The sequence below is a fragment of the Paramisgurnus dabryanus genome, chromosome 6 (assembly GCF_030506205.2).
Source record: "Paramisgurnus dabryanus chromosome 6, PD_genome_1.1, whole genome shotgun sequence".
NCBI lineage: Eukaryota > Metazoa > Chordata > Actinopteri > Cypriniformes > Cobitidae > Paramisgurnus > Paramisgurnus dabryanus.
In genome coordinates this window covers 19679656-19703622 of record NC_133342.1, presented here as the reverse complement: position 1 = coordinate 19703622, position 23967 = coordinate 19679656, and the positions used below count along the sequence as shown (strand labels likewise).

Genomic DNA, 23967 nt, shown 5'->3' with positions numbered 1-23967 from the left:
TCACTTGACCGTGGCAATTTCAGCAGCCTTTTGTCATTTGCACAACATACATGATCGTTTCTTTTGAGCCGAGGTCACAGTCATTACTGTTCACAGAGTCTAAGGGGACGTGCACACCAAAACTTTTAAGTGCGTCTGAAAACGTTTGGAGGACGCCGATTGCCAGCTGAGCGCCAGCTTTCTTCAGCTGAGTGCTTTGGTAGCTGTGCAACTTGAGCTGTGAGCGGGTTGGTTGTTGTGATATTTGTCCCGCCCCTCCTCCACTGTGATTGGACGGCTTTGTGAGTACTGACATTAAAAAGCGGAGCTTTTCACCCAAAGTTGAATCTCTTTCAACTCTCGACACTGAGCGCGGAAAGACTGCTGAGCACCGGCTTTCAGCGCGAAAAAAATCTGCCAGCCAGAAATTATGCCAGATGCACCCAAAGTTGAATCTCTTTCAACTCTCGACACTGAGCGCGGAAAGACTGCTGAGCGCCGGCTTTCAGCGCGAAAAAAATCTGCCAGCCAGAAATTATGCCAGATGCACTAAGTGGGTTTTGCATCTGAACTCCTAATATATTCCTATAACTTTCTACTGCACTGCATTTCAGTAAAGCCAATTATATCAGTAGTATTTCATTTCTTTAAAACTCAGATTTCCTGTATGTGCCATGTTGACAGTTTCTGTGCTGATTTTGTTGGCCACTGAGCATTAAACGAGGAAGAGTCTGCTCAGGACTGCCACTTACCATTAACCATTCAATACATCACCAAATGCTGCAGGAACTTCAGGAAGAGCCGCAAATTGGCCTCAATCACAAGCAATAAATCCCCACAATGTTCAGCCATTCTCTTGGGTTTGTGTGAGAGTGAGTTTGCGGATAGATTCATAATGCAGGGGAAATGAACAAAGTGGTTGGTGTTGTAAGCCCAGTTAGCAGCACTTCAGAGAAAGTTACTGCAGTGCCTTTTAGTAGTTTTTAAATGTTTTGGTAAATATATGTAGTTAACATTTCTATATTTAATATAAGCTCATGATTCTTTTTTTTGTCCTTTTATATGTTTTGTAATGAATAACTATGAGTAATAACACATTTTACTCTAATTTACTAATGCTTTAAGCCTTTAAAATCTACTTTTACTTGGTGGGGGGTCTAATAGTATTTCATGCATTGTGACTTATTAACATATTTATAGAGTTCAATTCCTTATGCTAAACATGGGCAATGGTTCAAAGAATCATTTGGATGTATGAGTATTTCTGTGCCGAATGAACTTCGCCTGGGTTTGTAGAGTGTAAACATTGCAGGAAGTAAAGTGGAAGTCCATACATGGGCACTTCACCCGAAATAGTGCACGCACCCATCGACCAAAAGCTGAAACAAAATCAACGTCACCAAAAAAGGTTGTTGTTGTTTGTCTTGGAAAATTAAGCTTGTTCAGCTTCCCAAATAACTCAGCATTATGGAAACAATGAATGTGGCTTGTTTATCCTAAAATTGGTCAGTCCCAGTGATAAAACAACCGAGTCATGAGTCGCAGGTGGTAAGTAAAACTGCATCAAATGTTCGTTTTGTTGGCAATCGGCACATAAGTGCATATAATGTAAATGATACGAACATGTAGTGAATCATAACCAGTAAGTTTTCTAAAGAAACTGGGATAATGTTTTGTGTGTGTTGCCTGCTCGTGACTCGCTCCGCCCACGGTACGCCTCCAGGAGCTCAGCTTTTTTGGAAAGTAGCGTTACTGATCTGTCTTTTATAAATCTGATAAAACTAAAGACTCTTCTGAGATACAGTAAGGATGCAATACTAGCAGAAACTTTGTGTTATGTGAGCTTTAAATATACATGAGGTGCTAATTCCTATATATAAGAAGACGTTTTTAGAGCTGATTTCTGTAAGTTTTGTTTAGCAGCTTCTTATGCCACTAAATGACATGCCATAAACAGACGTGAATAAATGTACAGCATATTTCCTCTGAGCTGTATTTGTGAGGTTGGTTATGGCGTCTACTTGGTGTGAGAGTTGTTTTCCAAAGGTTGCATGTCTGGTTGGGACTGACCAAAGACCTCATAGCCAGATTCAGTTTAAATCTGGCTTTCAAAACGTTTTTTAAAGTGTCAAATAAAACTTTGGTGTCCCCAGAGTACATATGTGAAATTTGAGCTCAAAATACCATACAGGTAATTTTTATAGCATGCTAAAATTGCAGCTTTTTTTGTTCTGTTAAATGCAAATGAGCTGATCTCTGCACTAAATGGCAGTGCTTGCAGATTAAGAGGCGGTTTATCCTCTTCGGACATCACAAGGGGAGCTAAATTGCAAGGACCTATTTTTTCACATTCTTGCAGAGAATGGTTTACCAAAAATAAGTTACCGTGTTGTTCCTTTACACATTTTCTAGATTGATAGAAGCACAGAGGACCCATTAATAGCACTTAACAGGCACATATAATCATTTAACTTTGTGTGGGTTCACCCTGCTCTGTTTTTAATATTTTAATGCCACTGCAGTGTTTTTATTTTTCTATTTGTCCTGTTAAATCTGCCTGTATGCTTTGCGTTTCATTGGCTATTCATTTATAAAATTGTGCATACCTAAAGCCATGGCTAGAATTAGAGAGACCACAAAATGATTCAGTCCCTTTCCACATCATTTCATCTCCTTTTTTAAAGATGATAGACTGTGTGTGCATGTTAATATACAGTCTGTTTGAGTGAAAGTGTTTTTGTGGGAGTGAAATGCACACAGGGTCGAGGGGAATGATCGGTGCTGTCTAAAACCTCAGTGCACAGGACCCCCTTTTTTGTTGGGATGAGAGAATAGCTTGAACTTTGACACAAGTAACTTTACATTAATGTTAACTTGAACACGGATACAGTACACCTGTCTAAAGTTACATAAATTACAGAATGCATACAGGCTGATGTGGATATTTAAGTATGTGTAGCCTTCTCCTCTGTGTAAGCGGTCTGGAACTTTTAGTTTGCAGCTTTCGTCTGGCCCTACAGGAAGTGGCCAGTGGGGATGAGAGCTTTCTAAAATTACACCTGTTTGTTTCCGTTCCTGGCACAGGGAGCGCAGACCAAGTAATCTGCCTTCTCACTCCACTGTGTGTGTGTGTGTGTGTGTGTGTGTGTGTGTGTGTGTGTGTGTGTGTGTGTGTGTGTGTGTGTGTGTGTGTGTGTGTGTGTGTGTGGTTATGAGCGTGCATTCAGCTATGTTGACACTTATCCTCAGTAAGTGTTTCAACTACAGTGCACTATTCCTTTTTTTTGCCGTGCAGGGAGGCGAATGTGATTTTTGTATTGTATAAGTGTATGTGAAAGATTTCATGTAATGTTATTCATGCATCGTAGAGGCATTTGTCAGTGTGTTATGTATGTTCGCTATGTGTATGGTTATCAGACGATAGTCTGGGGTTCAAGGCTCTGACTGGATCCTCTGCATTCACACTCACCCCTGTTCAGTTTTGCTATTTTCAGTCTGTCAATCAAATCTGAGATCTCAAGGCTATAGCATTCTGTCCTGCATATTTGCCTTTTTGTCTTTTTGAATGGCTGTTTTTGTCAAGACATCTCCTGCGCTCCGTGTTAAATATTACAGTTGGGTCGCCCCTCACTCCTTCACCTTCCTATCCTCTTTGTCTCTAAATTTGCTGCATCTGGCTTCCCTCAGCCCACACTTTGGTTCTGATAGCTCCCCTCTCTTCGGCCGACCCCCAGGTTCCTCATACAAAGTGCCTCAAGAGCCGATAAGCAGTTGAAAAGAGAGGTGCTATCTAGAATTGACTTCTCCCTTTCCTTGGTGTATTATTTGCTCACTTGTAAAAAAAATGCCAACCTTCTTTGAGGAAAACCTCTTTTCCTAGCGGTATTAGACAAATACGTTTAAACCAGCTCAAAGTTTGAGGAAGATGAACTTGCAATTGGTTTAATAATTTCCAAATTAAAATAGAAAAATATAGATGAGTTTTATGGTACATGTGGGTTGCCAAAATGTATATGATACCTCTTGATCTTCACTTGCATATTTCTGTTTCTTAGGTGTTCAGTGGTAAACGACCAGATGGAGACTTCAATCCCCAGCCGGCCACTACGTTCCGGAAACTCTCCCCCACGCCACCTCCAACGGATGGCCAGCAACAGGCCCTCACCTGCCTGATCAGTGAAAAGGACCTGGCGCTCTTTGAGAAATTAGGGGACGGCTCCTTTGGGGTGGTTAAACGTGGAGAGTGGTTTACGCCAACTGGGAAAGTGGTGAGTGTGAATGAGACAATGTATCGAAAATGTGTCCCCCCCTTGCTACTCCACCAGATGCACGCACTTACACTTACCGATCCAAGTCTGGGCACGCTTTCGTCAATAGGATGCAATTGTTTTGAAGAAAACAGGAAGTACAGCTCTCTCTTAACACTGGGGCCTGTGTTTTTTACATGGTACGGAGCGATCACACTAGTCAAACGAACCAGACTTTGATGGTCAAACACCCTCGGATGTGGTTTGATCTGGATAATGTGATAATTTTGCTGTTAATATGTAAAGGATGTTTACAAGAAAATCTCCAGTACATGAACTCTTTGTTAATGACTGAACCACATGTTTGGCAAAAACATTGTTTGTTTGTTGACCGACACAAGATTGGCTTTCAGACACTTTGTATTTGCTGTCCCTCCTTTCCCTTGAACTGTTCCAAGGCTCCATGTGAACATCCTGTTTCAGACCTGATCCCTATGTGTCATTGTAGCAGCTGTGTTCTCCAGAGGAGGCTGGTGGGAGAGATAGGGCCTCTAATGACCTGATGAGGGGTCAGATGTCATGTGAACTGATCCGAAGGCTGTAGTGAAAGTGTGTATTGCACACCAAAGGGTTTTTTTTCATATGGGACTTGTGTGAAAGCGTCCTTGGCCATCTGTGCTGATCAAACGCTGCTTCATTATATTAAACAGAGAACAATTTACAGTATATAAACTGTCTGTCTTATCCAGTGATACATGTGATATTCACTTGACATAACCTCACAGAGTTATGCAGGGAGTCTGGTCCTAATTTAGGCAATTTTTTTTATTGGTGGATGTAGTTGTTACATGATCCCCTTAAAATGTGCGACTGACTTACAGGGAAAAGCATTATTGTGTAATTGTTCTGCCAGCAACAGTGTAAACACAGCTCTTCGAGTGGCTCAGTAGTATGTGTGCAGGCCAGTAGAAAAAAAAAAAACATGCAGTATTATAAATCAGTCCTCATTCCAGTCTGAAATGTTCTTTCAACGTGTCCTTTTCAGCTTAACGTGGCAGTGAAGTGTCTGAAGACGGACGTGCTCAACCAGCCAGATGCTCTAGACGACTTCATCTGTGAGGTCAATGCCATGCACTCTCTCGATCACCAGAACCTCATCCGTCTATACGGAGTCGTCCTTACACACCCTATGAAGATGGTGAGTGTGTGTTCTCGTATAAATCATACTGGTGGCAAAGACAGGGTGCTAAAGTATCAAGGTCTTGAGAAGGGAGGGTGTGGGCTAAAATAAGGCCTGACATTTGCATGCTCTCTCAGACTCATTATTTGCTGACGCTGACTTCTGGAGTTATTTCTGATTGGCAGTGTTAATTGTCTCCTGTGGCAAAATGCTTCTCGTCAGGTTACTTTTTCGATCATTATGAAATGAAACGCAATACTCACCCCTCCTCTCCCCTCTGGTTTTCATCTCGGTTTGTTTTAATCGTTTTTAATCTTTATTTTTCTAAGGTGACTGAACTTGCACCTCTAGGCTCCATGCTGGATCGTTTACGAAAGACCTTGGGCCATTTCCTCATTTCCACCTTGTGTCAGTACGCCATCCAGATTTCTAATGGCATGGGTTACCTAGAATCCAAACGCTTCATCCACCGGGACCTTGCTGCTAGAAACATTCTGCTGGCCTCCAATGAGCTAGTCAAAATTGGAGACTTTGGGCTGATGAGGGCACTGCCTAAGAACGATGACCATTATGTCATGCAAGAGCATCGCAAAGTCCCTTTCGCCTGGTGAGGATCACAGTTCTGCTGCAACAAACAGAAGTCCGGATAGTGTTGTAGCTCATTTACATAAACTTGAGCCCTGCTCATCTTTTTGCATTGTTATCAGTCATTCTTGCCTTATTGACTTAATTCGTCATTGTCAGTATGAACTGTTCAGGGGTGCGTTTTCAATAGCATAGTTACCCAACTACTGTCATAAGTCAATGATTTGGTGTTTCCCGAAACCATAGTTCAAACTAACATTTGCAAGCTGCATTGCAAACTTGTGTGGTTTGAACGACAGCTCTTCACCTATGGTTAGAAGCATAGTTCCTTGTTATTATAATATGTAAACTTTTCAGGGTCCCCACAAGTCCTTGAAATCCTTGAAAGTTTGTGAATCTGGGGGAAAAATTCAAGGCCCTGGGAAGGTTTTGAAAATATACATACATAGATACAGGTCATTTGAAAATGCTTGATTCTATTTATAATGCAAGTTTTCTTAAAAAAAATCCATATTATTCCCTGTGTAGTGTAGGAAAATATCATACATTTCCAGACTTTTTAAGCACACCTGCTAAACTGTTCACTTTAAATGCTTATATCTTCTGTATGCGAATGTTGATTCATACCAAAATGCTTTTTGGCATAGTTGTGTTTGACACATGACACATCTCGGGTTACGTAACTGTTACAGGAACGAGAAGCTGCATCTTCCTTGCCATACTTCATGCGTCCCTGTAACATTTATTTCAGATATTTCAAACATTTTATTTCAAATATTTCAGATAGCGATAAACTTCCTGGCTCCCGCGTCACCCTGTCTTTGTCATTAAACCTCACAATTGGTTGAATTTGATATACACATTCAGACGCACTTACACCTGGAGGCGCCCCAAAGTGTCACCGCAGTGGCGCAGCGCTAGTTCCCTCAAAAAGGAACTGTAACAATGTATCTTAAAAGGTAACAGGATGTAACCTTATTTAGTCCTTGAATTTGAGGGTATTGGACCTGGAAAGTCCTTAAAGGGACAGTTCACCCATTTGCATTAAGCTTTGTATAGTTAGAACCCCAAACATGTTTTTGAATGGTCATGAATCATTTTTTCAGTTACCACTGAGACAGGAGAAATAAAGATTTCAGTGTTGCACTTCCTTCTTTCAATGTGTAAAAATCATCATTTTGCATCATTGAAAGAATGAAGTCCAATATCTTTGTTGAGGGGGTGAGACTACAAACACCCCTTTTCTCAGTCAAATAGGCAACAAATTCTAAATGTATGTTACATTTCGACTACAAATATGACGCACTTTCAATAAAGATTAATGTTTCTACGGGTGAAATGCTCCTTTAAAAGGTCCTTGAATTTGAAGTTAACTAAGGTGTGGGAACCCTGACTTATGCTTTTGAACAAAATAAGCAAAAAACATGTAGTGCATTCTATATCCATCATTCTAAATATATACACATTGTATTTTACGTCTTTAAGTTTGTAAACAGAATTAAAGTGCTGTATTTGAAAACTGCCCATGTGCGCATATCTACGAGCTAGAAGACCCTGGGGAATCCCTGTGAGAAGTGAAGTAAGGGGGAACTTGCACATGAATTAAATATCTTGAAATAAAACAACAAAGAACTAAATCACGGCAGCAAAATCAGTCTGTCGATGCAATGTATGTTATTTACAGCAATTATCTGACATTTAATCGATTAGAACAGATTAATTAGTACTCCACCTCTCGTGACATCATCAACTATATTGTTGAACGACCATGGTTCAAACAACGAATGTGAGAAAGTTACTATGCTTTTGGGAAAGTTTCTCTAACTATGCATCGTACTATGGTGGTTCAGCAGGGAGTTCCATCTTTGTTCGGGAAACGCACCCCTGAAGAGTAAGAAAGCTGATATAGCCACAACAGATAATATAATTATTTGTTTGCATGTGGTTTAAATCAATGTGTCAAATGTTTTAGTTTTTTTTCTGACTAGCTGGAGTTCAGGATTGCTTTTGTATGAGGCCATTGTTTTTAGTAATTGAACTCTGCATGATCCTCATCTATTAGGCCATTTATTCACAGGCATATTGTTCTAGTTTCTAATTATTTTATTGTTTGTTTTTGGTTTCATGTGGTTTTTCCCTAGGTGTGCCCCTGAGAGTCTGAAGACACGCACGTTTTCGCATGCCACAGACACGTGGATGTTTGGTGTGACTTTGTGGGAGATGTTTACCTATGGTCAAGAGCCTTGGCTAGGCCTCAATGGTAGTCAGGTATAACCTCTTCCTACAGACTGAATAACACAAACAACTTTGAAAAGAACCTATCAGATCTGTTTCTGTTTAGTATACATGCAAACACAGCTATAACATCTGTTTGTGACAGATACTCCATAAAATTGATAAGGAGGGTGAACGGCTGCCTAAACCGGAGGACTGTCCTCAGGACATCTTTAATGTCATGATGCAGTGTTGGGCTCAGAAACCAGATGACAGGCCCACCTTTTTGGCACTAAGGGAATTCCTGGTAGAGACCTTGCCTACAGACATGAGGGCCCTACAAGACTTTGATGAACCTGACAAGCTTCAAATCCATATGAATGATGTTATTACCATTATAGAGGGCAGGTGAGTCCTACAACAGATCTTTTCTGGATTTAAACAACAACGCACTGCCATTTTAACATTTTCATCTTTGTGAATGGCATTTAATCATTGTGAATTATTAGAACCAAAGAAAGTGATTTAATGTGTATGATTAAATGACATAATATGATGAGCCTTAAGATTTAGCATTCAAAAGACATATTCATTGTATGGCATTATTGATAAGATTCTGTGAAATCAGACTTTGAGAGCTTCCCAGTTTTTTTTTATTAGTATGTTCTCCATGTCTCCCACAGGGCAGAAAACTATTGGTGGAGAGGTCAAAACAAGCGCACCCTAAAGGTTGGTCAGTTTCCCAGGAACACTGTGACGTCAGTAGCAGGTCTCTCTGCTCATGACATAAGCCGTCCATTAAAGAACAGCTTTATCCACACGGGCCATGGAGACACTAACCCGCACCGCTGCTGGGGCTTTCCTGACAAAATCGATGAGTGAGTCCTTTAGACTTAAGCCTGATTTATATGTCTGTGTCAGACCTGTGCTGTAGCTACGCTACAACTTAAACTGCAACAAAAAGTCACTGTCTTTTTACTGCCATCACTGCTGATACAAAAACGTAAAGGACAAGCTGCCTCTTCTTTGGCTTTTGGATTGATACAGTAGGTTCACCAGTAACATGCCCGTGGACACTGCCTACTGGTGGTTACTGCACGTCAGTGCAAACAATGATGTAAAAATCTATTATTTAAATATCTTCCTGCATATCCTCCGCTGTGCTTAATTTTAAATTTTGCGCGATTTCCTATGTTCAGAGTCGAGAGATTGGTTGAAAATCTGTTTGTGTCTGGTGTGGCACACCAGACACTATAGGAGCAAAACAGTTAAAACATTTATCCTCATGTTTGTGGTCCATCACATTTTGAAAATCTTATAAGATGTACCCAGCATAAGTGTCACATTCAAGTCCTTGTACATGATTGAAGAAAATACATTTTGCTTAGCTTTTTCCCTTCAGCGGCACAAGAGGGCAGTAGAACTCCGTTCACCTTTTTCCATTCCTTTAACTAATATGACAGCTGTAAGTCAGAACACATTTATTTGTATAGAGCTGTTTTACGATGCTTCATTGCTCCAAACCAGCTAAACAGGAAAACAAAAACCACAGAAAATGGGAAATTATTAAATATAAATAGTCAAATGGAATAAGAATATATAGAATACAAACTGTATCCTCAAAAATAGATTATAATCTAATAACATGGTATTTTCTTCTTCTATTATCAGACATGTATGATGTTAATTGAACATTTTAATTAAGAGCAGTTTGACATTACATATAAAATTTGCAATAATATCTGAAGCAAATTCCCAGCACCACACATTTACAAAATTAAATTGTTACCTCTTTAAAATTGTAGCTGAACCATTAAAGAAACAGTAAGATATGCTAAGCTAATGTCAGCAGTATTCAAAAGGGCATGCCAACAAGGCAACAGTGGCAAGGAACCAAAAGCTTGTAAGAAACCAGGCTTAACCAGAAAGGCCAGTTCTCCTATGGCACACTACAGTTGCACCCCGTAACTTTTGTAAAAATGGAAGCTGCAATGCTATAACTGCGATTAATGTGAGATGTAACTTACTACCATAAAACATTCAGTGAAATACTTAACATAACATAACATAATCTTTTTTTACTACTTCAGTTATACAGTGTAATCAGCTTTTCCAATAGCAGAGCTTTTACAGAATAATTTGAGATCCAAGATGTGGTATCCTATACAATGCTTCTGTCATTCTGTTTATTTTGCAGTCTTTATCTTGGCAACCCTATGGATCCTCCAGATGTGCTGGGACTGGATCTAAACTCTGCAAGACCAACTCAACTTCCTGGACGTGCTAAGAGTAAGTAAATGCCTTTCAATCTGACAAATCTAAACATATCGACAGGGTTCCCATAGCCATAAAAACTTAGAAGTATCGCAAAATTTAAAGATTCTGTTTTCTGCTTCTGAAAGAGTTGTGGAAAATGCAAAAATCTGTAAAGGCACTGATATTGACTTCATAAAATTTCATTATAATGTTTAGGGATGGCACAAGTAATCGATTGCTCAAGTACTTGAACGTGGCATCGACGATCGATCACGAAAACGATGACCGTGTGGGTTTATTTAATAATTTGTGGTAATGGCGGCATTTGTATATCTAGTTAGCAGTACAAGTGCCTGTGGTAGTAAAGACTTTGTGCATGTTTGACGTTGTGTTTGACATCGACATAAGGTGCGCAGATCGGCGTATGACATCAATATCATTTCATTTTTAAACATCAAATTTTAGCACGCAGTTATGATGCACATACACAATGGTTGTTAAACTTTCTGTCCAGTACATAACTTGATTTAAGTCGTAGAGTGTGTCATATAGAAAGCGCTTCAGTTTGTGTTTATTAACCCTTTAGTTTCACTTCATCACGCAGCTATTTCTGTTGGAGGTTTTTGTCAAAAAACATTTCCTTCATTAATAATAAAAAAGTTTCTTCAAAATTAAGTTTTATTTGAGTTTTTTTTTAACCTATGGATTAATCGAAATGAAAAAATGACATACATGCACATCCCTAATAATGTTATAAAATGGATTGCATTTACATATGCAATAGCTACCTAGCCAAAATTTTGAACACATTACAAAAATGCTAAATAAAACACAAGCTTTTCGGCAAGTTGTCCGATATTTTATTAGCAATAAAGTGTTAGTTGTTTCTTAAATTAATCTAAATAATTAATCACAATCTGAATAAAGATCTAAAAAAAACTCTTTGTCTGCTTAAAGTATTAAAAACTGAAAAGGTCATGGAATTGGTAAAAATTGTGGTAAACCAGTAAAACTTAATTTTAACTTGTAACCCTGTTACATTTAAAAGTGGAGTAAAGAAAGGGTATTTTTATGACAGTTCACTGCCTTTTTATAATATTGGTCCTCATGCTTTTGTTTTGTGCTGTCTTCTATTAAACAAAAGTTGCTTATTTTTTACTTAACCCCTATTTTTTGGCACATGCTTTCTCACTCTCTCTCACTTGCTTGCTCGCTCTGCAGAGGAGCCTCCCCCTCGGCCCCCTCAGCCGTCTTTGCTGGTTAAGAGTAAGTGTGGACCCTCAGTTCAGATTAGGCACTGCTCATGCTCCCTATGTTCACTCTTAGCACCCCTCCTTAAAGGTACAGCGTTTGTATTGTACTTTTTTTTTTTGCTTGCATTCATTCCCTATTTTTCTCATCTGCTTTTGCTTTTTCCTGTTCTCATCTTTGTGTTGTGTGTTTTCTGTAATTTTACGGCATGTAAATAGCTCCTTAGAAAGCTGAAGTGATGTGGCTTGGCTGATCCCTGATACCCCTTTTCGAATGAAACTGTGTTGATGGAGCTTGTTTATAGTCGGGTATTTTTCTTTCGACCCTTGTTACACTGATTTGAGAGCTGTACAAGAACATACTGTTAACCTTTGACTATAATAAGTTATAATAATAAGATTAGACTTTGAATATTTTTTAAAAATTGCTGTTTTTTCCTTTTGGTCTAAAGGACCATGCCCATGACTAACTCAAGCACCTGCACTGTGTCAGTGACAAAGGGGAACCAACATTTAGATCATCGTTTTCACTGCAAAAGTGTGACCTATGAAATGTGTGACCGAAAAATATTTCCTTAACATGTTACAGTGACATATCTTGTCTGAGGAATCAGTTTAATTTTGTTACTACCTTTTCAGCTCAACAGATGATCACCATTTGTGTTTTTTTGTCATGTGACCAGAACCCTGCTATGACGCTGTTACTGATGACGAGGACCAAACTTCCTCAGGCCTTCGGCGACTCTCCTTGAAGAAAAAGAGCTTAAAGCTCAAACCAGCTGCCTGGGTTTCTGCTACCAAGTCAGGCGATCGTACCAGTTATGGTGGGCGCACACCAGGAGGCAGCACTCCTACAGAGGTTTCTCTTATAGACTTTGGAGAAGAGTTCTCGTCGGCCACACCTTCTCCCTCACCTGTAGTGGAGGTCCAAATCCCCACCCTTGCAAAACTGGCTCTTGAGGGTCAGAATATCTTAGACAAAACTCCTCCTCAGAGCCCCTCGCGCTTTTTACCCCGCCCCCTTCACCCTACCCCAGTGGTGGACTGGGATGCCCGACCGCTCCCTCCACCCCCAGCATATGACGATGTAGCACAAGACGAGGATGACATTGAAGTGAGCTCTATTAACAGTGCGGATCGAGGACCTGATGAACTATACTCTCCCCAAACACCTTGCACTCCCACTGGAGAGGACAAACCTCATGTAGAAGACAATTTATTTTTGCCCTGCAGACAGAGCCATGGCTGTACCTACTCACAATCTACTGAGATTTTCCAAGAGCTGCAACAAGAGTGTATGAAGCATCTCAACGTACCTGTGAGCTCTACCAGCCCCGGTCTGGAGACACACCGCCAGATTATCCTTACTCTTTCTGAAGATAAACCCCAGATACCACCACGCATACCCATCCCACCCCGTCCAGTCAAGCGCACAGGGGGAGAGTATGTGCGCTGGTCTGGTGAGCTCTCTCCGGTCCCTGGTAATGAGGAGGACAAGGCACGTCCACCCCAGATACCCCCACGAGACCCCTTCTCACAGCCAAGCTCACGCACACCAAGTCCACACGTTGGCTCCCCACAGACCCGCGGCAGCCTCTGCTCTTCTGCTTCTATTTATGGCCCATCCTACCTCTCTACATCACCTGCTAAACTCATGCCAACCACTCAAAGCTTTGCCTCAGATCCCAAGTATGCTGCTCCTAAAGTCATCCAAGCACAGGGCAAAGACAAGGAGCCAAACAAAGGGCCCTGCATTCTGCCTATCGTACGTGATGGTAAGAAAGTCAGCAGCACGCACTACTACCTCCTGCCCGAGAGGCCTCCGTATCTTGATCGCTATGATAAGTTCTTTAGAGAGGCAGAAGGTGGCGAGGAAAAGAAGCAGATAAACACAGCCACTGTCAAGCCCATGGTTCATCAACATGGGGAGCTCAGGTCCAATTTCTCCACCAATAACAACAGCACTTTGACAGTTTCTGGAAGTCGAGGGGGATTGAAGAACTCCCTCAGTCTGTCCAGAGTAAGCACTGATGGCTCATTGAACAAGGCGGACAGTGCCAGCAACCATGACAAACTATTGCTGGTAAGTGTTTTAATTTATCATACCACACTGATTGTTTTGATTACTTTGGGGTTCATCTTCAGGCTTTAGTAGATGATGTGTGCATTCAACATAAACATGTGTGATTGTTGAATACTGTAGTAGTCATGCATATTTTATGTCTGGTGTAGGTTGTGTGTGCTGGGTCTGATTGAAAACTTAATTTTTTGTCATCTTATTACAATTGACCGACAGTAAGCTTGTTATCACAAAAATAGTTTCACAGTATGAGCATTTTATATATAGAGTGTTTCATCAGATGCACGTGCGTTGAGGCGATACGTGTCTGGTCCAGAGCATGTAAGCAGAGCGTAGCGCGGAGTGAGCAAGGAGCGGAGTGTTGAAATATAGGTTTTTAACCAAAGGCCGGATCGAACACTCAGTCTCGCTCCGAGGAGCGGGTTTGCTGTGTGTTGATTTGCCTATGTTAACAGACAATGGTCCATACAATTGCCTTTTTAAAGGGTGCTGCCCCACTGACAGCTAGGGTACATATTTAGACTTTTTTCTAACAGTGAAGGTCCTTAAAGGGATAGTTTGGCCAAAAATGATATTAAACCCATGATTTACTCACCCCCAAGCTGTCCGAGTTGCATATGTCCATCGTTTTTCAGACAAATACATTTTCGAATATTTTATAAAATGTTTTAGATCTTTCAGTTGATTAAATGTAATGTTACAGGGTCCACCCATAGGATGATAAACAAAGGTCTTCTGAGGTTAGAAATATCCATATTTAAAACTTTATTAACGAAAATAAATACCTTCCGGTAGCGCCGCCATCTTAGTCGCGTCGCAATTCAGGATGAGATCTTACGCAGCCTACGGAGGCTACTCTGCTGCTGCTCTGTGCCCCCGCCGTCCGAATTTGTCATACGTCACTAAGAAAAGTGCATACACTACGCTAATACTCTCTCCTGAATACAGAGGAGTCTAAGATGGCGGCGCTACCGGAAGGTAGTTATTTACGTTAATAAAGTTTTAAATATGGATATTTCTACAACAACACTGTGAGGATTACCCTCAGAAGACCTTTGTTTATCATCCTGGAGCCATTTGGATTTAATTTGTGAAGGATGGACGGACTTTTTTTGACTTGAAGGTCGTGGACCCCGTAACATTACATTTAATCAACTGAAAGATCTAAAACATTTGATAAAATATCCGAAAATGTGTTTGTCTGAAAAACGATGGACATATGCAACTCGGACAGCTTGGGGGTGAGTAAATCATGGGTTTAATATCATTTTTGGTCGAACTATCCCTTTAAAACCGACTTTTGGATCTTGACTCATATCCTGACATATATTTTTAAAGGACTACTATTTAGAATATTTTCCTCACTCTATTTATACCAAAGCTAATAATTTGTGTCCTCTATAGAGCTGATTGGTTAGATTTGTTCTGTTCAGGTACAAGAGGCCGTCCATGGAGTAACAGTTGAAGAATGTCAGACAGCTTTACAGAACCACAGCTGGAATGTGCAGAAGGCTATACACTACCTAAAGGTAACAGAGATTATTGCTCTGTCATGCTTTACTGGCTGGTTAGTTTTATTTAGACCTGAATGTATACTGTAAGCAATCAGAAACACAGTGACGTTAGACATCTGTTCTTTTTTCCACAGAGAATTAAAGTAAAATACACACTAAGTAAATACAGCTGCTAGCAGTTTCTGTATGTGTGGGATTTTTATAGCCCATAAAATATAAAACCAAAAATGTATTACTAGTACTTGTAAACATGCTAAAAAAACGGACTTACTGCATTTATTGCCTAACTAACTGGTTTGCCCAGTGAGCCTCTTAGTTTTATTGAAAACTTTTGTTTTGTCAAGGTTATGGCTCTACAAAGTTGTACCTCTAATGAACCTTCTATCCTAAATGAAGCATCTTTTCTTTCTTTTTCTGGTCCTCAGGTGGAGCAGCTCTTCTGTCTGGGACTGAAGACAAGGGTGGAGTGCCATAAGATCTTAGAGATGTATGACTGGAACCTGGAGTTAGCCAGCACTCAACTATTGGACTCATGTGGCTCAATAAAATTGAGGTAGAGGAATCTTTCCCTCTTGTTGTTCTGCACTGCCCCCTGCTGTTAATTTAAGATCTTTAAAGGAAAACACCACCATTTTTAATATTTTACTATGTTCTTACCTCAACTTAGACGAATTAATACATACCTATCTTTTTTCAATGCGTGCCCTTAGTCTTTGTACAGCGCTTCGTGAATGTGTTAGCATTTAACCTAGCCCCATTCATTCCTAAGGATCCAAACAGGGATGAATTTAGAAGTAGAGCCCAACCGATTTATCGTTTTGCCGATTTTATCTGCCGATATGAGCCTGTCGCAGATATATCTGTATCGGCGTATAAGCCGCAGATATGAAGCCGATATGAACGTTCCTTACAGAAGACATTAAATGCTTTTGTAAGATGTAAGTACTTGTTTGTCCAGCAGAGTGCGCCCTACTGGTTGCTAATGGTGACCCAGGTCACTCACTGTAGTGACACCAGCCAAACCCCCTTCACTTCAGTCAGTCTCTCAGTTCAGGTGGTGGCAGTCACGCGGTTTCTTCACAACATTTTACACCTGGTATTAAGACGCGCTTTGGTCGATTGGATTATAAGTGGGCGAGAAAGACACATTCCGGTTTACATTTGGTGTTTTTAATCCGTCTCTTTTGTCATCTTGCGAGTTGTTTAAAACGCAAGCAGAAGAAATGACGCGAGGCGGAGAAAGGACACGCTTTAACTGACGCGCAGTCTGTGGGAGTACAGCTGCTTGTGCTGTTACTGAACATGCTCATTTCAAAGCAATTGATTAAATAAGCTCGCGCAACTTTACACCCTCGCTAAATTAAAGAGGCAGAGAGAAGACGCTTTAGTTTTATAAAAGTTTAAAGTCCCGGCAGAACACTGTGGGTTCGTGTTATAAAAACGTTGTGCAGTACAACTTATTGTAAAGCTAATAAACAATGACTTTATAAGTTTCCATTTTCAAAATAAGCCCAATATAACATTATTTTCGTCAAAACTGACAATCATTTAAGTTATATGTATTTTGTTTTGTTTGTGTTTTAAAGTTATTTATAATTAGTCAAGTTTACTGTTTTGTGCACTTATATCAGAATCATTTTGGATAATAAAGTTTATTGTTAACTTGTAAAACACACCTGCCTATATTACATATCTTTGTCACGTCATTTTAAGTGTTTGATCACCACATTTGTGAGTGATCATTGCAAAAAAAGTATTTATATATAGTATATTCTGTTAATGTATATAGTGTATTATATGTACAGTAGCCTGCTGTAGTATATGTGTACTGTACTATAATATACACATAAAGAATATCGGCCGATATATCGTTATCAGTCTTTTTTTACCCTAATATCTGTATCGGCCCCCAAAAAATGCATATCGGTTGGGCTCTATTTAGAAGCCACCAAACACTTCCATGTTGACCCTATTTAACTCTTTCCCCGCCAATGACGAGATTTTCCGTCTTTCCAAAATACCGCTATTATCCACCAGGTGGCGCCCTTCCGCAACTTTTTAAAACCGGAAGTATTGCCCTATGGCAAGCAGCTGCATGTCCGTGTCTGTTTTAAAGATCGCTCTGGATGGGATCTCTATGAAAAGTCTGTCACAAAAATTTAATTATTTTTGCTTTTTGCTCAAAATATGGTGTTTTTGCAAAAACCTACCCATATTCAAAAGCTGATTGCAAAAGAACCACTAAAGGTAGGATGAAACGGGTTTTTTTGTTTCAAAGCAGAGGGTCTGTTCTTTCATTTGGTATATTGTATGTTTATTTATTTAAAGAAGAACATTTTCTGGAAGGCATTAAACTTTGGTGAAAATCATGAAAAACGCTGGCTGGCAACTTTTTTTAAAAATGCTGGCGGTGAAAGAGTTAAAGACTGTTACAGGAGTACTTACACGAGTAAGTATGGTGGCACAAAATAAACGGATAAAAAATGAGAACTATATTGTATGGCAGAAGAGCATTTCGACCTCGACGCGCAGTAACATCATCACTCCTGATTACTCCCCCTCTCGCTCAAACTTCTGTCAATATTACTGCGCCCGAAAGTCTAATGCTGAGTTTACACCAAACGCGGTTTGGGCGTCAAAATCGCGTCTACCGCGCGTGGTTTGCCGCTTGAACAATTTGGATGCATTCGCGCGTGTAGAGCGGAGTAGACGCGTGGAAAAAGCAAGCATTTGACGTGCATCAGAGGCAAACTCCGCTTCTTGTGGGAGGGGCAAGTGTTATGACAATAAACGACACGGGTCGATAAACGTCACGTGACTCAAAAGTGAAGTGTATTACAATTACCAGGTTGCCCAATGTCTTCACTGACACTCTCCAAAGCGAGGTCCTTTTTATTCCTGTCTCCTCTAGAGAAATAAGAATTTGTGTCGTATAGCTCTGGGTGTCTGCTTATGGACAATATCAAGCCTTGGTTGAATGAGTGACTCCGGGCGGGGCTGCCACCACAGCAGCAGGCAGGCTCCTGATTGGTTAACGCGGCGCGAAATTCCGCCAAAGTTCAAATTTTTCAACTCGGGCGTCAGCCGCAAATTCGCGTGAACTGCAAGATGCACAAAAAGCACCATTCACGCTTACCGCGCGTACCGCGCACAACGCTCAATTCGCGCCTTTCGCCCGAGCTTCACGCCGAACGCCTCTTCCGCACCGCGGGACCTCCTGACGCGCGTCAACGCGTCTTCACATTGACTTAACATTGAAATCACTCGCGCTTCACGCCTCTACCGCGGTTGGTGTAAATGCAGCATAAGTGCTGCAAACTTAGTGCTCTTTCTCATTTTTTATCAACTTAAAAAATCGCCACGTTTTATTTTGTGCCACCATACTCATGTAACAGTCTTTAAATAGGGAAAAAATTTAAGTGTTTGGTGGCTTCTTAATTCATCCCTGTTTGAATCCTAAGGAATAAATGGGGCTAGGCTAGGATATTTTCTTAGATATTTTCTAGTACCTCTGTTTAATTTACCTCGGTCCAGTCCAGACTCTCAAAATTCATCATACTGTAACAGTTTGTGATGCTTTTGTTGGTCTCACAACATGATGCTTTAAAAACTTTAATGGAATTAATGGACTATTTGGTACAACAGTGATTGCGTTAGATTTATTCATTCAGCAAATGTTTTTTTTTATTCAAATACAATGCAAAATAAGCAAATACTATACATATTTTTGTACTACACAGTAGTGAATTCAGCACACAACTGGTAGATTCGAGTGCTGTAGTACAGTAAATGTATTTTTGAGAGCATACCTGTACCTGATGTTTTAACTCCGAATTAATTTCAGTCGCTAACCTTAAACCTCACAATTATGCCGTAGGGCCTGCTTTTCCCAGTTCCAATCACTTATAGTCTTACTATCCAATTTCCTATCTGAAATTGCCATCTGTTTTAGACACTTCTGCTATATGAAAACATCCAAACAGGGGGCTGAGTTTACAAAAAATGTCTGCATGTTATTCCCAAGTCAGCACCTTTCAATTTATTGCTTGTAAAAATGTGTACACCGTTACTCTGACTGCAATTTTTGATTTTAGTATTTACACTTTGCATTTTTTGCTTATTTACTGTGTTATGTCCTGCATTGTGTGCCTGTGCTTAATTTTTGCTACAAATTTGATATTCTAACATCTATAGACTTATGCAGTTTGTTAATTAAACAATCACCATCTTTTTGTTCTCTTTACAGGCGATAACACATTGGAAAAGCCTCATGTCTGAAAAACTATAGAGATTTTCCTTATTAAGAGCACATGTTAGCAGAGGGCCAACCAGAACTCTCTTCTAGCACATTTTACCTCCAATCCAGCACCAGATCTGACGTTGTGTGTCTGTATACATAATATCCTCTGGTGTCTGGCCAGAAACCCTTTTGTGTAGGGTGCAATACTGCGATCACAGGTCAACGTTTAAAGAACCTGCTCTTTTGTTCCAGTTAATAACAACAGATGAAAAGGTGCTGCTTGTCATTTTTCTGATTTTTATTTTCATTTAAAGTATTGTATAAGTTGGACAGGTGAAGAAACATAAATGTGTGAAAGTCTACATGTGTTTATATAGTATCTGATGTTTTGGTTATACATTTGCATCTGATACGTTTAAGTTGTTGGTCCTCGTCGGATATTCGTTGTTGTTTTTTATTTTGTGTGGGTCATTTAAAACAATGAAAGAGTACAAACTCTAAGCTCACAGCTTAAGTTAAAATGTCGCATGTTTGTTGTATTCAACAGGCATTCGTTAAAACCTTTAATGTTAAACAATCATCACAGTAGATGTTTAACACATTGCTCTTTTTATATTTTCCCTTCACAAGTTTGCCTAATGTATAAATATAAACCAATCACATTTAGTGAAACTGACTTTTACCCACAACAAGCCACACAGCTACGGTAATATTGTTTTTGATTTGCACAATGCTGCTTCCGGTATGAAAGTATTGATGAAAGAATGCACCAGAAAACCTCTAAAGCACAAATAAGTGACTGAAACCTGTCTTGTTGCTTTTGTCTTATTGTAATTTAGGCAGTTACCTGCTTTGTTTTTTGTTTTATTAGAACTGTTAATATTTTATTACAACTGCATTTTAGTGCATCATCCAGTCTGAAATAGTAAATCATTTGTACAGTTTTAGCTACACTTCATTCCAAACTCAATCTGTTTCTGTGAAAATGTTGATCAAGTTCTTGCTTTCTCGGTGAGGTGTTTTCAACCTACCTGTCTGAAAAAAGAATCCACTTGAAAATGACCAACAAATAACAAAATTAAAGTTTTTTGTTCCACATAACAGATTGTCGATTACAGCACCCTTTCGCTGTGTAAAAGGTTAGTATAGGATCACGTACAGTAAAGATGCTGCTTCTCCATGCATGAGGTTATCCATGTTGTGCTGTCCTCTATCCTGCCAATTTTGGAATGGGGTTTATCGTATTTGTTACCCTGGCAACCTCTGTGTTCGGTTTAATAGGACAATATTTCCCCTTGAGGATACATCCTGCATCCTTCTGCGATCATCTGAAGATTCAGTTAACACTTTAAGCAAGCCCTAGTCTTATATAGGTTCAGTAAGATTGCAGTAGGCTTGTTGAGTTTTTGTTCATGTGTTGTAATTGTTTTTCTGGTCTAGTCTACCTATGTGTTAAAATGAGTTAGCTTTGTGAATTAGAACCTTGGTGTCCTAATTGTGTAAGATGCATAATGATGCAAAGTTTATAAAGTGTATAATATAAATATATATAAATGTATTTTTTATTAAAAATGACTATTTTTTATCTTTTTCTATAGAAGTGTCTTCATATTTCTTTCCTGATTGACAAAAGCGTCTTGGTGCCATTTTACTTTATAAGCAGGTGTTAAGCATCTTACTCAGGAGCATGGTGATTACCATCCTAGAACTATGCCATGCCACTTCACTAAACCGTTTGATAATCTTAGGACAACTTTGCCTTAATCAATATTTGGAACAAGTTGCTTATCATGGTATAATCTTCAGCCTTTCGGTTTAGAAAGGATGTTTGGAAAGGGTCTGTACAGATATGTGAACTAAATACTTATAACAGCAGACAATATTAGTATGATACAAGTACAGTATAAATTGTAATATTATATAAATGTTCTATTGCGCACAGTACCCAAAGACACAGGCGTTTCTTACAGTGCCTCGTTGCATATGTTTATCCTTCGTATTGAGGCCCTTGAGGTTTAAATCATTTATCTTTCTGCCCTGGGTTATTGTTCAGTGTCTCAGCATCCCAGCAGATTATTAATACCCGTCAGCCTGATTATTACAGCATGTATTAACTACATTATTGGCAGACCACCTTACTGAACCCATGAGAATTACATTTGTGCTGTGGTGCATTTTTAAAAAAGTGCTAACAGACCTTTTCGATGTATTGTTTCTTTCCCTCTGTCAATCAACTTTCCACTTCTGCTTTCAGTAATATACTGTATGAATCAGCTTCTTTGGTTCCACCTTGTGCAAATGTTATTTTACACAGCTCTGACTTTATTTCTCATTAGCCACTGCGTTTCAAGAATTAGCTGATGGATAAATCATTATGACAAGGTGATCAGGGCTTATCACCCTAAATTGGTTTATTTTGGGATACCACCTGGCTGACTCTACATTATTCCTCATGTAGTGTAGACTGTCTTCAGCGCTCAATTGGTTTAATGAGCTGAGCTAGTGACTGGCAGGTTGCCATAAACACAAATTGTTCATGGAAATAAGTTGAGGATTTACACCCACATTCTCCAGTTTGAATGTCAAAAACGAGAATGAAATCAGCTAATTAAAAGGTCATGCAAAGACAGCACAATGCATTTTTACAATTTCTGTATTTTGCTAGAAACAATGAGACGAAATTATTTTACTGTGCCCACCATAAAGTTTTCATTTTTTTAAGTTGATAATAAAAATAAATTTTGTTGCATAATTGCATGGCCCCTGAAAAGGTCTAAGAAGCAGATACAATTTTGTTAACCTTTGTCAATGACACCTTAAACTTACTGTACCTAAAACTCTAGCATGTTTATGCCTAACATCAGGGCAGGACCTTGCCTCAGATTCAAACATTTTTATTGCAACATGCAGGAAAATAAATAACAAGTGTTTATAGTAGCATGTTTAGTGATTTTGCAACTGGTTTATAATGTCTTGTCCAAAGAAGTGGATTTTTTTTAAGTGGAAGTTTCAGCCAAAAAGCTTGTATGCACTTATAGGATTTTTATAGTGAAAGACAGATAAATTTGTTAAATACCAATGAAGTGCCTAAGTTACATTTGTGGAAAAAAGGCATTTCAGTTACACTCAAAAAAAATTTTGTTCAATCAACATAATTGAATTAAGGAAAACTTTTCCACGAAATTAGATTAGGCTTGTACAACAAGAATACAATAAGTTAATTTAAACAAATAATGTTTTGTTAAACCAACTTAAATATATTTATATTGGTCATAAAAATATTTTGTTCAATAAACTAAATTCAGTTAAGGAAAACTTTTCCACGCAATTATTTCTGGTCTGTTTAACAAAAACAAAACAAGTTCATTAAAGCAAAAAGTCTAGTTAAACCAATTGTCAGTTTCTATATAATACTAATTAGCATAAGCACATGTTAGCATGCTAATGACACATTGGATGAACATGGAAAAGAGACTGATCTTCAAACAGTCATTAACACAGTTTGTGCTTTTTAAAATACATATGTCACATCCACAACTTAACCACAAGTGCCACTCTTCTGTACGATGGTAAGCAAACAATTCGTAAAAATATAACACAAAATCTTCTAAATCAATAAGATAAACCAACATTAAACACTATAAAGAGTTTCTCTTAATGCATTAAATAACACTTAATTAAAAAAATTACTCTCCAAAGGCAGTTGCATGCAAAGCATGCTGGGAAATACAGATTCACGGCCCAGTAAGTAATAGCAACAAAAATCATTAATGTGGTCCCAATATAAAATTATTGAGTTCATGTAATTTTTTACATTTAAGCAGATTGAACATTATAAAAATAGGTTGAGACAAAAAAAAATAAAAAATTGTGTTGTATTTACTTGTTTCATTTAAGTAAATTAGACAAGGTGCAAAAATATTTTTTTTTTTGAGTGTACGGACTAATAACCTTGCATCTGAACTCCCAAATTAACACGTTTAATAGTCAAAATAGGCAGTATGACATTCAGGCAACACAAACGTCTTATAGATCTCAAACCGGTTTTAATGTTTGCTGCTTGGCTTTAATTCTTAAATCAGTCATTTGTTGTTTCCCCTATTCTTTCCTCTAATCCTACTTGTTGATGTTGAGTGATTTCTGGGCAATGGCATGTGAGTGATCACACACTCAGTTAACTGTGAAATGCACTTTAGAAAAATCACACTTTAAAAATAACACCACTCAGACATAAAGCCTGACCGTGAGTCAGATAAACATCTGCTACCAATCTCATTTTTAACACATTGACTCTTAGCGACTGCATTATCAGGTCACACAGTGGTCAACTCTCTCTTTCTTTACCATTGTTCAAACGCTCTATCCATCTTACTGTATTTGTAGTGCTGTTTCTTATTCAATTTCCCCTCTTTTATAAGATTA

The 23967-nt window shown here is 39.0% G+C and overlaps 1 protein-coding gene across 5 annotated transcripts in view; it reads left to right on the top strand.

Moving 5' to 3' along the window:
* tnk2b (tyrosine kinase, non-receptor, 2b) overlaps window positions 1-21132 on the top strand; it is a 74837-nt gene extending 53705 nt beyond the window's left edge. For 3 of the 5 annotated variants that reach the window (XM_073814948.1, XM_065270026.2, XM_065270020.2), the window contains 12 exons: window positions 4035-4247; window positions 5272-5424; window positions 5736-6013; window positions 8133-8259; window positions 8372-8613; window positions 8889-9083; window positions 10403-10494; window positions 11683-11727; window positions 12395-13794; window positions 15225-15320; window positions 15731-15858; window positions 19552-21132. In XM_073814948.1, the coding sequence (XP_073671049.1) occupies window positions 4035-4247; window positions 5272-5424; window positions 5736-6013; window positions 8133-8259; window positions 8372-8613; window positions 8889-9083; window positions 10403-10494; window positions 11683-11727; window positions 12395-13794; window positions 15225-15320; window positions 15731-15858; window positions 19552-19558 (2976 nt within the window). In that variant the 3' untranslated portion in view covers window positions 19559-21132. Of the gene's footprint in view, window positions 1-4034; window positions 4248-5271; window positions 5425-5735; window positions 6014-8132; window positions 8260-8371; window positions 8614-8888; window positions 9084-10402; window positions 10495-11682; window positions 11728-12394; window positions 13795-15224; window positions 15321-15730; window positions 15863-19551 lie in introns of those variants that run through there. The other 2 variants (XM_065270033.2, XM_065270035.2) reach the window with 2 other exon arrangements.
* Window positions 21133-23967: the final 2835 nt, after the last annotated feature.